Source organism: Akebia trifoliata, chromosome 4 (genome assembly GCF_017979445.1).
Source record: "Akebia trifoliata isolate Shusen 1 chromosome 4, ASM1797944v1, whole genome shotgun sequence".
NCBI classification, from domain to species: Eukaryota; Viridiplantae; Streptophyta; class Magnoliopsida; order Ranunculales; family Lardizabalaceae; genus Akebia; species Akebia trifoliata.
In genome coordinates this window covers 8391288-8405535 of record NC_141378.1, presented here as the reverse complement: position 1 = coordinate 8405535, position 14248 = coordinate 8391288, and the positions used below count along the sequence as shown (strand labels likewise).

At 36.2% G+C, this 14248-nt stretch overlaps 2 protein-coding genes across 2 annotated transcripts; both read right to left on the bottom strand.

The window, feature by feature from the left end:
* Positions 1-2270: 2270 nt before the first annotated feature.
* LOC147403510 (uncharacterized) lies at positions 2271-6743 on the bottom strand. Its single transcript, XM_086439103.1, has 6 exons — positions 6449-6743; positions 4966-5165; positions 3381-3521; positions 3203-3283; positions 2616-2740; positions 2271-2530 (listed from the first exon to the last, which is right to left on the bottom strand). Exons 1-6 carry the CDS (start codon positions 6669-6671, stop codon positions 2482-2484), a joined length of 819 nt encoding a protein of 272 aa, XP_086295229.1. The 5' UTR covers positions 6672-6743; the 3' UTR covers positions 2271-2481.
* A 703-nt stretch (positions 6744-7446) lies between these two features.
* Positions 7447-13609, bottom strand: LOC147403509 (calcium-dependent protein kinase 18-like). Its single transcript, XM_086439102.1, has 12 exons — positions 13011-13609; positions 10963-11093; positions 10798-10839; positions 10563-10674; positions 10391-10469; positions 9870-10039; positions 9592-9718; positions 9216-9331; positions 9023-9130; positions 8826-8888; positions 8015-8188; positions 7447-7874 (listed from the first exon to the last, which is right to left on the bottom strand). Exons 1-12 carry the CDS (start codon positions 13392-13394, stop codon positions 7704-7706), a joined length of 1677 nt encoding a protein of 558 aa, XP_086295228.1. The 5' UTR covers positions 13395-13609; the 3' UTR covers positions 7447-7703.
* Between the last annotated feature and the right edge of the window lie 639 nt (positions 13610-14248).

Here is a 14248-nt window from a genome sequence, read left to right as displayed (position 1 = left end):
GTTCCTCTTCATTTTAGAGAAAATGGTCTCCTTTTACCTCCCATTCAAGTAAGGATTCCTTCAGTTATTTTAAAACTTTTTTTTTTTTCTTCTAAGTAAGCATAGATATACTACAGATTTGGGAAAATTACAAGATAGTCATATTTTAACTTGTTGAAGGTCCATGTGCATTCAAGTTGACATAGCAGGGGTAGACCTCTAGTTTGCCTGAAGTAGCTGTCAATGGAACAGGTCGATTTGGTGGTAACAACCCCAAAAAAATATCTGGAACTGATGCAATAAATAGTGGATCTCAATATTTGGATATTTTTCATGTGAGGGTCCATCAATGGGCTTCATGACAATATTTGAACTGAGGCAATCATCAACTAAAGTTTGGTGATCAAAATCAGATGTGTGAGAAATCTTAAAATTCAAAGGAGAATTAGTGGGATAATTTAGGGGCGCTCATCAAGCTAATGACATACCTGTGAGATGTTTAAGGGAAAAAATGTCATCATCAATCTATTGCCAAGAGCCCTTGACTTTACTAGAAAAAAATCCTTTTGTTATCGACCTTGGTTTTGGTGATAAGATTAAGATTTTATTATTTCATCTTGCAAATCAATGAGAAGAAAATAAATAAAGTTATCATCCTTAATTTGATGACTTTGCCAAATTAATCAAAGGCCGAAGATAATGAAATTTTTTTTATTTATGGTAACCACATAAATAAAAGATTTACCTAAAGATTCAAGAAAGTTAAACATAATGCAATTCTTTAAGGGGGGTTTTGGTAAGTGATTCAAGACATTGGTATTTGAGTCATTTTAATTCAAATTAATCTATCATAAATAGACCATGGTCAAGCTGTATGTAGAGAGGTTTCTCAAATATTCACCAAACCCTAGATTTCCAAAAAACAAAAAATTGCCAGCTAGAACACAAGAAAGAAGCGAAAGAGATTCAACCACTCAACTCCACTACATAAAACAGCTCAAATCAATTCATCATCTTGAATATCAATGGCATAATGGACAACCAATTGAGTATGTCAAAATGGCACCTTTGATTTGGGCCCACTAATAAGCTGAATGTGTGACAGACCCCCCATTATAGACCCATGGTCACTTCTCGAAATTCTTTAGTGTACACGTCCACTAAGGCATTACTATGTTCAACTTTCCACTTGGCTCTTCTTTTTCTGAAGTTGACGAGGGAAGAGTTGCTCACCACATTATTACCTAATTTATATAATTTCGACTATAATGCCATCCAAATATAAAATGTTTTAGGTGTTTAAGAAACCTTGTGCCTAATGCCAACCTTATTATTGTTATTAGATACCAATATCTGGCTTTGTTATCTGTGAAATGATGGCTACTAATGTCGTTGGAGATACAATGATGGATGTGAGACAACCAACCCCGGCTTCATTATTTTGTTTTTGAATAATGCTTAAGTGACCTCAAGATTGTGCCTCTTATCACAAATCGTGCAAGTGTAGGAACCATAGCTATGAGTCAAAAAGCATCTATGGTTCCTACTCACTTTCACATCAAGATGTGCGATATGAGATACAATCTTAAGATCACTCTAGCACAAGTCTTTGTTTTTAATTGTGCTCATGAATTGATCATAATACTCCAAACCTCATTAAAATTAGAAGGTATTTATGCAACCCCCAAATCTCAAAGTTCTTGGTACCTACCAAGCATGTTTGAATGATTTTGCCTCCAACAGCCGGCTTATGAACCTTCATAACTAGCGGAAAATGACAACAAATCCACTACGGCCGATCCCTTCAAAAAAAATCTTTGACCCTGAACCATTAATGCTCAGTGACCATCAAATTGGATTTTGTAGGCGCATCCAACCAGAGCCAACTGAAACATCATTACAGAAAATGATGACCGTTCGTGCAAAGAGCCTTGACTTTGCGTCATGATGGTTGTTAAGCAAGCCAACAGCTGCTTGCACAAAGTGGATTTTGCCGGGGTGTGAGCTTGACAATGGGGCCATGTGGGGGTTGGTTTGGTGGATATAAACTTTCGTAAGTTTTTTACGTTAACCGAGGAAGTAAGCTTTTATGGCAAGAAAACATGACTTAACTTGGAACACACCTGAAGTGGAGTTAGGACCAAACCGCCCATCCTAATATCATGCTATCGTGTTTGCTTTGCAAAGAAGCTTGAGATTGATTTGTGTGAAACGGGAAAAACAGAACCCACTAATATTCTCTCCAACGGAGGAAAATGCAGATACAATAAAAAAAATAATAAACAGCAGTGTGATGAAAATGATGCTTTAAATTATATTTACCAAATCTCCTCTGCATCCCCAACTTTACAATCATCAAACTAGCATTCCATTTAAAGACTGCAAGAAGAAATGATGTGGGAGAGAAAAAGACCTGAAGACAAGCATATACCGGCATTCCCTTATTTTAAGTTAGATTTGATTGATGAGCTAAGCCCATTTGCTACACACGAAACCTTCAACTCACACTACTCCAGAGGGAAGACGTAGAACAAGTTGTCCACCAACAAGGCTGCAAGCAAAAGAAATGAATATTAAATTCTGCCAGGAGAGAAGATAACGAATGGCTCTGAGTTAATGAAACAGCTATTACACACCTTTTGACGTAATAGTAACAGAAGTCCGCAAGGATGAATGTTTGGACTATTTCTGAGATAAGAACCATGGACGGCCACAACCCATAACCTAAAGCTGTCAGTAAACGTCCTCGGCTATCTACCACCTGTAGGGCAAAGGCAAACAAAGTATTATGTGGTAGACTGAATCCCCAACCAATTCATGCCCCTTGAAGAGGCCCCGTGAGTGAAAATAGTAACCCTATGTTAAGTGTTAACAATTGGTTAATCAACAAGGAACATCCAACCTCAGGAAGTTTTCTAGACAGTATTTTATCATGTATTAGAGAGCTTCTATTAGCACACTGCACACCAACTTTTACTTCTAATACACCAATACATATGTAAACTGTGCTTAATTTCAGAAGAATTGGTGTGTTGCAAATAAAAGTTGGTGCGGTAATAGAATTTCTCTAATATTATGAGAGCATCCAAAAGCATATGATGGATTGGATAGTTATGATCATTAGTTCAGGCTGATTTTTTTAGCAATAGAAATTTCACGGCAGCACCCATAAACCAACTACGTTCCCAAACACCAAACATCTATAGACTATGTATAATCAAACCTGGAGGACCCAATGGGCACAGCTCAAGAACCTTGCGACACCCAATGCAAATACATAATGAGCCGTGAATGGTTCGACGATCTGAAAATATCAATGGAAGATGGGTCACAGAAAAAAGTTGAAATAACCCAAACACGTACATCATATATGTGTAATTGTGCATTTCTCCAGCTCATACCTTCGTGTTCTGCATTACCCGCAACTGGGGTAGTACTGAAACGGCTTCTAGATATACACAGAAAGCCCAGCAAATCTTGTTGAAAATATTATGTGATGTTGATGGGTGAATCACTAGAGCTAATAAAGCACAAGGTATCACCTACACACGAATTGGAAATTATCTCAAGTAGTGGAAATCAACCAATAACTACATAAAACTAAGGTGTAAAAACCAACAGTACCATCTATTGCAATTTTTATAATTCATAGGTTCTACTGAAAAGGTGAAAAAGATGTCCATAAAACTAACAAATATACTATGACAACCGTCTGGTTGGTGAATTAGTCAACTGATTAACTACTACCAGACGATTGAGAGCACAATTAAAGAAAGAAGAAAAAAAAATCTCATTTACAATGACATTCAAGGGCTTGTTCACCGTTTAGAGTCTCACCTAAATTAGGATGTGACTTTTGCAATGAAAAAACTGATAAGAATAAACAGAAGATCCTAATCCGTCCAATTAGTCTCTGATCTGCTTCAGCTATGTTCTTAATAGAACATCCATCAAACTCAGGAAAAAAATATCATAGTCCCATAACTGACAGATATAAATTTCCTTGACTCCCTAATATGTAATACATTTTGAAGAGGATGCTTGAATTCCATTGTTAGGCCCTCTCATGGTGAAGTTTTTTTGCTGCTTTTTTCTTCCAAAAAATAAAAATAAAAAACCATGAACAATATCAACTTATAATAACACAGTGAGGGCAGTTATGAAGAATAGAATGTGCTAAAGCGACAACCCAAACCACCCCCTTGAGTAGCCAAACCTATTTAATTGCAACTAATCATATCTACCCAGGTATCAATCTATCCACAAAAAAAAAAAGTAGTTTCATTTTCTTTGGATTCGTCATAATGCCATAACATCCAATCTTACAGCTGATTTGCGATTAAAAAAAAAATGCAACATTAGAATACTCTTGCTAAGATCTTTACAAAGACACCCATCATCAAATATCTCTATTTAAATATGAAAATGTTATTAATTGTTTCCAAAAATGGCCATAGAAACTTTACTTTTTACAATTAAAATTAATTGTAAAAAATATTATAATTATTTTACCTACCATTTAGCTTTCTAATAAATCTTATAATTTTTCATCTAAAGAAACTTCATATTATTCAGAAAGATGTTCATAGTGCCCAACCTTGTTTGACCCTAAAAGCATCCAACTAAAATAAGATTGTGTCACACGCACAAGGGAAACCAAGAAAACTTAATAATTGGTTCTCCTCCGACCTTTTTACATTGTCTTTCATACCTAGGTAATATATTTCTCTCTTTCTAAATGTCAATACCTTATTGATGTTTGGATGCATAAGTGTCCAACTTCAGGTGACCTAAAAAACTCTAAATCATTATTAACAAACTTAATGCACGTCCTATCTTTTCATCATTCATTTACATCAAAATAAATGGAAAACCATCATGGATGGGAAGATACATAAGAGAGAATCAAATTTTAAATTTTCAACCCAGGCTATGGTTTTATGGAAAGGAAAAAAAATAGTTGAATGCAGATGACGTAAAACTCACCACATAATACATTGCGAAGTTGTCTTTATCCTCCATGTAACTAGACCTCAATTTAAAACGTATCATATAAATAACCCAAAGGGTTGTCCCAAGCGTAGCTGAATCAAGCAGTGTGTGTATATCATATTCCATAACCAAACTGCAATACAATCTAACAGCTAAAAATATAGCTGTTAGTTCCTGAGACTTGAGTGAGAGTCCTGCAAGGAATTCAAGGCAACAGATAAACCAAAAGGGACATTAATATAGAAACAAGCAGTAACTACAGGAAGCATGATAAAATGGTGTAATGACAGAAAAATAACTGGATAGAGCATGCAAGGATAGACGATCAGAACCCAAATAAGCAATCACAAGTATTTTTTGAGAGCTAATTATTAGTTGTGGACTAACATAACAAATATTCTTAAATTTGAAACCCATAGAAAATGGAAGTACCAACCAATGGATGATGTTGATCAAAGAAGACAAAAGGGTAAATCAATTCATTCAGCATTTTGTACTTCTTACTTTAAAATAGATAATGTGCTCTTACAGGATAAGTGAAATCCTATTTTCATTCATTAGCTAAATTTTGGTTTCTATTCTCCAGTTTTATCCAAAGTGGGCATCGGTCAAAATAATTTGAAGAATTAAGCACTTAGAAGCATGTACTAATCTTAGTAAAGCAGCAATCATGATCAATAACTGCAAGTGGTGCAAGATACTTGTTTGGACCAAAGAACACCAGAATAAAAAGGGATAATTGCTATTAATACAATTGTCTAAAGCCACTCCATTTACACAAATTAGATGGTAAACTAAGATGTGCAATCTGCTCATACTTCTTAAATCTCACTTATACATACAATCCCACTTACCCAAACTAAGACTGCTTACCCCAATCCAAGGTACAAATCATACAACACAAGCACACCCACAAGGGTTCTAGAGCCTAAAGTTGTTGACTTGGGCAAATGGCCCAATTCCAAAATGCCTTTACAAGAGCTTTTATTTTATTTTTTCTTCATTCTTTGTTCAGTTTTCCACATTATTATATCACCATACATACTGATACCATAGATCAACCAATATGAACAGCAAATAAATATATTATTCACATTTTAAAATCTACTAAAAACTCTAATATTCAAACAAGCAGTTCTAGACGGTTTATAATAAATAAATAAATAACCTAAACTTGGGGTCGCAATTTCTGCACTAATGAAGAAGTTTTCGAGGAAAAAAATGCACAAAAAATTGGAGATCCAACAAACAGACACTGAATCTGCAACAAAACCTAAATCCTCCAAACATCCAAAAAAAAAAAATACGCTCTGCCCCTTCGATCCGACTTAAAAGAAAAGAAAAAAAAATATCTAATTTCACATAATAGAGTAGATCGAAGCCATGTCACCACCCACCCATTGAGCTTGAGGGAGGGAAACACGAACAAAAAGGGAATTTTTTTTTATTTAAAAAAAAAAAAAGATAAAAAAATTACCGGCACAAGTCTTCTCCTTCATGAGCTTGTAGATGAGAACAGAGATCCCAACAGCGTGGACAGCCTCTGCTGCAACAAAGAGGTTGTCGTGATCGTTAACTATAAATCTAAGAAAAACCAGAGCGGCCATGCCCGATACAACTGCAAGAAAGGCTTTAACTTTCGGAGGCTGTCGCCTCACCCATGTCGCCACTGCGTGGATTGGTCTCTTCGGTGCCCTCATATCTCTCTCTAAATGTGCTCTGTGACTCTCTCTCTCTCTCTCTCTCTCTCTCTGTGAAGGGGGTGAAGCCGTGATTTATGGCACTTGATTAGTCTGTCTTGATCATCAGACGTGTACGTACGCATAAGGGAAGTCCAAAAAATATTGGGTAATTTTGACATACCCCTCCATGTTTTGGTGAATATTATAGATACCCTTTTGCTTTCAAAATAATGACATGCCCCTTGACTTAATTCTTCTATTAGAGAGAGTATGCAAATGACCTAAATACTCTCGGCCATCAACCTTAAGACTTTATATTCTTCAACTTCCAAATCTCTCAATAATAATGTAAGACTGGATTTTTAGCCTCATCTCCAACCTAAAAACCTTAACCCGCAATGCATAGGAACAAGATAGGATTTTCAAGGAAGTAAAAGGCTACGACAGACTTTTGGATAGAATATAATCACCCAGGAGAGTTTTTAATATTCATGTTGAAAGTGATATTTGAGATCAATCATCCCAGACAATAGATTCTATTTTATGGCTGTGAGGGTAAATCCAATTCAGCTCTAGACCCTTATTTCAGTGGTACTTATATGCATCCACTTTTATTATCTCAACCCACATTCTTTTGAATTTCTTTTGTAACCTTCAACATGAATATTTTCTCAATGAAAACTGGAAGTTGGAATAAAAATAAAAATAAAAAACCAGTTATGTACATTTGATAGGGAGTTTAAAAGGAAACAAAAAAAAAACCCATGTTTCAGAAGTAGGAAAACATGGTAAATGAATTGTAAGAAATAAATTTTCATTAATTACATATAATCACATATTACAGTTGCAGGGAATGATCAAATAAGCCCCCACCACATCAAAGAATATATATAGCAACAACACCGGTAAATATTACAAGAATCATCAACTGTGCAAAGACGCAGCCAAACCACCTTTCTTGGTAATTAGGCTTTACATGTGCTGATCATCTCAACAAAGATTCATTCTTCGTATCACCTTCCACCTCTGTCAATCCTTAAATCATCTTTCTTATAATTTCAACTTGCTTGAATTTCGTAAAGCAGATGGGCTAGGCACATTGCGGGAACTCATGCTTGCTGTTCTTAAAAGCCTGCGAAATTCAGATAAGCTTATCTTTCCATCTTTGTCAATGTCAGCCTCTTCAAGTAGTGGTTCAATCGATCCCCTCAGCCCCGTGTGCTTCAAACAAGAAAACAACTTCAATGAGAACCAAATTTTGACAATTAAATGAGTTTTTTTTGTGTGTGTGGGTGTGCGGGGGGGGGGGGGGGGGGGGTGTTAAATGTACTTCAAGTAGATTTGATGCCTTAAATGCTCACCATCTTTAGCTCCTCCGGTGTGATGAATCCATCTCTGTCCAAGTCAAATTTCTCGAATGCAGATTGAGACCGCTGCAGCCACTTTTGAGAGTCGTGTTCCTCCAATTGATGCACATGTAGAGTGGCTGCAACAAATTCAGAGAAGTCCACAAGCCCATCTGTGTTGCTGTCAATCTGGTTCAGGCCAATGGTTACCCACAGTAAGGAACTCAAACCATGCAGGACAATCAAAGTCACAAATTCATAAAGTGAACATTAAGGAGTGTACAGATGTCGATAATGGTTGGGGTAGCTGTGCCAAAATTTATACTAATTTTATTTTATAATATAAATAAATTTAATCATATCGGTAACTTCAAATGTTACAAACTTTCATAAACCAATGTTGGGGTGCTTGAGTGTACAACACAACTTGACCAGTGTCTCAGCTCTTTGACTTTCACGAGCGAACTTAGAAACAATTCGATCTACCACATACATAGACTAAGACAACTAAACAGAGAAACAATTAGATTTACCACATATATAGACCAAGACAACTAAACAGTACTCATTAACAAGTAACTGTTACTCCAGAGTTTGGAATGCAACTATATATATGGGGAATGCACGCCCAAGACCTCATGGGGATGTAGCATTCTCCACCACATTTCTTTTCTAATAATACCCCTCCTCATTGATATTTTAGTGAAAAAAGATGTGTGTGTGTGTGTGTTGGGGGGGGGGGGGGGGGGGAAGAAATACACATGGGGAAATGAAAACAGACCAAGGAGGAAATGAGTGAGATTACAAAGGAGGAAGGTTTGCTTACCGCTTGAAGAATCTCACGAGCCCGTGGTTCCTTCATTTTCCAAGGAAGATCTTTTGCAAGGGCCTGCGAACAAAGACCGGGCATAATTATGATAAATCAGAAACTAATCAATCCAATCTACGGTTCCATTCGCAATGAAATGTGAACAAAGACCAATTGAATCAACTCCACAATGAAGAATGAGAAGGAAAACACACATGTCTCATTTCGTCAAGACTAATAGAACCATTCTTATCCACATCAATTGCATCAAACTGATCCCGGAGATCAGCCAACTCATTTTCATTAAGTGTACTGGCCAATGCCTGCAAAACCCAACAAATGTACAAATCAGAAAACTATTTTCTATCTTTGTCAGAAAGGGTTCCAACCAAAAAAAAAAAGGTTTACCCTAAGAGCGAACTGTTTTAAACGACTGTACTTCACAAACTGCCGCATGTTGGATAATACAGATATATCCAAAGGGATCTCTGAGGCATCCCCACCTTCTCTAACCCATTGGTGTGCTGAAAAACAATTGCCACTTGTCAGACAATAATAACATCCTATACAACCATAAAACCAAAGAAAAATTGCCATAAAGCAGTTCAATTATCCAACATGTGATTAGCACAAAGGAACCCATCGAAAGTAATCTACCAAAAAAAAAAAAAAACTAACAAGTAAAAATAATCTAGAGAAGTTAATAAACGTGCCTAGAGAAGTTAATCCCTTCAAAATAGAGGAGGAAAAAGGTAAAAGAAAGAAGAAAGTGAAAGATGCATACACAAAGCTTGAGCGGCTGTCAGTCTTGCACGTGGGTCCTTCACCAACAACTTCTGTACAAAATCTTTAGCACTGTTAGTTATGCTTGGCCAAGGCTTCCGGCGAAAATCAGGCTTGTTCTTTAAAACCTGAAAAAAAATTGATGTTGAAACTAGACTTAGAGAATTTATAATAATATGATAGTGAACAATCAAAAGAACATACTCAGCCTCGAAAACGTTTAAACTCTGACAAATGGCCACAAAATTTCTTGAAATCCCATATTAAAATGTACAATACCTCCTTAAATATACCATCCTCAGTCCTATCCCAAAATGGGCGTCTTCCACAGAGCAAAATGTATGTAATCACACCGATACTCCATACATCTGATTCAGGCCCTGATTGGCGTTTTAGTACTTCTGGTGCAACGTAGTAGGCACTGCCAACGATATCTTTGAACTTCTTCCCTGCAATAGTCAACAGCCACACGTACAAGAGAAGGCTTTAGAACTGAAATTCTTGACATATGCAAGCAAAGAAAACCTTTGAACCCCCAATACAGACACACAAAAGAGGAGAATTTTCTTCTGCACTAAGGTCACAAATCTTTCTCTCAGAACTTTCGTGGTTGTCATGAAAATCTCAAACAAAATTACAAAACTGAGCTACATATTTAATTTTTAAAATATACCCATCAAAATCCTGTAAAAATATCATGAGGTTTTTTTAAGAATTGTAATCCTTGCAAGATGTCTTGTAATTTTTTGAAACCTGAGAATAATATTTGGATTTTTTCAATATTAAGAATTCCAACTAACCTGGAGTTATAAAGTCCGACAGACCAAAATCTGTGGCCTTCAGGGGAGAGTCCTCTTTGGTTGACTTGAAAAGAAAATTCTGCAAAAAAAAATAGTTTCAGTGAGGATTCAAGTTGCTTGACTCGATGTAGCATAATTTCAGAATCTCCATTGGGTAGTACTTCAACTATACCTCAGGTTTCATGTCACGATGTACCAAACCATGTAGATGACACACTGCTGCAACCTTGAGCATCTGTTGCACTATTATTGCTGCGTCTTTCTCTGTGTAACGGCTGTCCTTTCTGAACAAATATATCAACTCCAAGTTCAGTTTTATTATTAAAACTAATAATGACACTAAAACTTGAATTTATTAGGAGATTGCAAGATAAAAAAGTGGAAATCAAGGAATTGAGAAACCTTACTTGGCCAATAATCGATCCATTAGTTCACCACCTTCACATAACCTGATAAAAGATAATATAACAAAACCATTTTAAAATCACAGAAGAATAGCTGATGTAAGTTTTTAAACTGGCATAAAATGCTAAATAAATAAAAGAGATGACGCAAGAAAAAAGGAATCTTACTCCATAACTATGTACACATATGAATCATCCTCAAATGCATTATGAAATTGAACAACATTCTCATGACCCGTAAGGGCTTGAAATATCTTGACCTCCCGCTTAGTATCCTCAACGGCAATAGGGAGGATCATCTGCCACAAAATTTAGTGACTTCTTAGGTTACCAATAAAAATACTTCATTGACAACTGAGATTAATAGATTGCTAAATAATCTTTTATGGATTCCATCATCACAGGATCAATCATACTTTTTTTAATCAATAAAATGGAATTTTCTTAAAAACAGCACCTAAAAAGATACAAAGAACTCAATGAAAATCAAGCTGATAATGAACAAAAAAACACCACTAAAAGAGAAAAATCTAGGAACACAAACGGAAATCCCAGCTAAAGATTAATTGTCAAAGAGGTAACCCCAAAGTTCTGCAAAACTAAAGACCAAGAGGCTTTCATATTCACTATTGTAGCCTCAATGCCTTATTCCTTGCAGCCAAATATTGTTCTATTTCTTTCCAACCAAATAGCTCCCAACAAACTTCAAAGGACCTCAAAATCCTAAGGATCCTCCCTTTTGAGGATAGGCTTTTGGCATGCCAACCCTCTTAACAAATGGAGCAAAGATGGAGGGTGACCCAACTCATCCCAAAGCCAAGAAAAAGTTCACCGGATAAGAAATTGTTCCCTTGTTTCATCGGGATCCATTACACAAGACACCTATGTGAGGCGTAGCGAATTCTCTACTGATCATGTAGTTTATGATAAAATATTTATCCAAAGAAGAGATTTTGAAAGGAACGAGGAATCCATATATCAACTTATGAGGGAATACTTGGGACTCCTTATGGGTTAACTCCCTTCAGAAAAATCCACCGGAAAGCTGCAGACCTCATTCCATATACACTCCCAAGAATCCAAGTTCGAAGACAGATTAAAACTGTTGGATATCCTCCCAGAAAAAGCACTGACAAGACCAATATCCTAGTCATTGAGGTTACGTCTAATTCTCAAATCCCATGAAGTGCTCAAATCGTTGACCTTCACACAACGGCAAATAAAAATGTTGCTGAGATGAGATATCAAGTACAGAGTAGGGTTTTTGAATTCTCAAAGGCGCATCATCACACCAAATCTCCTCCCAGAATCTAATCGAGTCACCCATTCCTACATTGAACCGGTAATATGCTTTGTAATGGCTTTCCAAATCCTTATGCTGTTTGAAGACGAGTGAAATGTTGGGAACCAATCAGTGGATGTGCAACGGTGATTGATACCTAAAATCCTTCTCCAAAGGTTTCTTTCGTATGTAAGATGGTAAACTAGAAAGGGGAGATGACATGGTTTTCTCCTACCCAGTTTTTCTAGCATTGCAAAATCCCGTTGCCACTGAAATTTGAAACCCTTGATATTGAATCAAAAATTCCACACGAAGTTCGCCTAACCAAGGTGTGTGTATGGGTTTAGATAAATGCACTTAACTCTAGCATGTTTGAGTTTGTCATTGAAACAAGTTAAAGATTCATCCTAGTAGTATTATTGAGGAGAAGTCATGAAGTCCACCAGCTACAAAGGACCCATATTCTTGTATCATTGAAAAGCAATAAGCTTTTGCCCAGAGAAATCAATTGAACAATATCTTTTTCCAGAAAAAATCGAAGGAAAATTGACAATTCAAAAGATGGTAGAATCTTAAAAGTTAAAGTGCCTTCCACTATGTCAGAATCAAACCTCTTCCCAATTGAATTCCAACATAACCTACCAATAAGCATTTACCTAGATTCAACCCAAACAGTTTTATAGACCCAATATTAAAACCCAACAAAACCCTCAATTTAAACCCAAATCAATCAACAAAAGCACAAAATTTTATAGACCTAATATTAAAACCTCAATTTAAACCCAAATCATTCAAAAGCAGCACACGATTGAAGCTAGAAAACTCAAATTCACATAATTGCCAACAAACGCAATTGCAAACAAGGGTCAATAGAAAAACAACAAATATCCCAAAATTGACACAAAATAAACACAAAACCCAATTCAGAAAATACCTTATTTTTCTCGATTCTCTTAACAGCGACACGATCTCCATTTGCTTTATCTGTGGCAACGAACGTGTACCCAAACTGCCCATGACCCAATAACTTCCCAATTGAATACTTTTTGTCGAAGTCCTTCGCGTACCCAAAATCCGTCCGCTTCCCGCATGAAATAGGCCCACTCGGCCGCCTCGAAGTCGCTTTACGTCTCTGTTGCTGCGGCTTCTGTGAATCCCTCTGTTTTTGTTGGCTCTCATTTGAATTCTTCTTTGTTGTTGTTGTTGTTGTTGAAGAAGAAGTATTGGTTTTCTCTTTCCGATTGTTTTTGCTATTGTTGGTGGTGTTTCTGTTGGAGGCAAAGCCATTAACCTTCGAGGCAGAAAAACAGAGTCCCATGATTTGGTTTCAAGTTTGAACGAAAAACATCAAAAACCAAATAAATAGTTACTAATCATAGATAAGAAGAGAGAGAGAGATAGGGTGTCATGGGAAGGTTGGGAGCAAACACAAGGAAGAAGAGAAGAAAGAGGTGATGGTCAAAAGGTGGGAACTTTTTTGAAGAAATACAGAGGGGCGGGGGAGGGGGCGCAGAAGCTCCCCCCTGTGTGACCAAAAATAAAGAAAAAATAAATAAAAATACACACATGCTTTTAATTTGAAATTTTTTTTCTTATTTAAATAGTTTGTTGTTTCTTATCTTGAATTAGCCTTTTTTGGTGTATTGTCTTGCAAGCAAAACGCATCTTAGACTCTTAAATGGCACTTAACATAATCTAAATTTCAAGGACATAATCTCATTTATCAAACAAAAATCCTAAAAGGACTTTATTTTGCACTGTGTTTCACGCTGCATTGATGTGCTGGTCATATAAGTGTTTTCTAGAGATACGAGTGAAAAGTATTTTATGGTTATGTGCGCACCCCCTCGGAGTGAAAAACAAAGTCCCCCCAGCACGATTCTTTATCTAATTACACTAGTTGTCCTCAAAATCTAAGAGAGTATCTATAGGAGGTATTGTGATTATTGAATCATACATTACTCGATGTTCATATCATAGGCAATTATCTCTTTTATATTGAATTACTTATGTACTAAGTTAGACACTTAACAAAGGTTTGAGGGTGTTATAGCTTACATTAAAATAAAATAAAAATAAAACTTAGAGCACATCACTAAAATGGAGCACAAAAATTAAAAAAATTCGAAAGGTGCATTATTCAAATTAATTTCAACAATGATAGTTTACCAT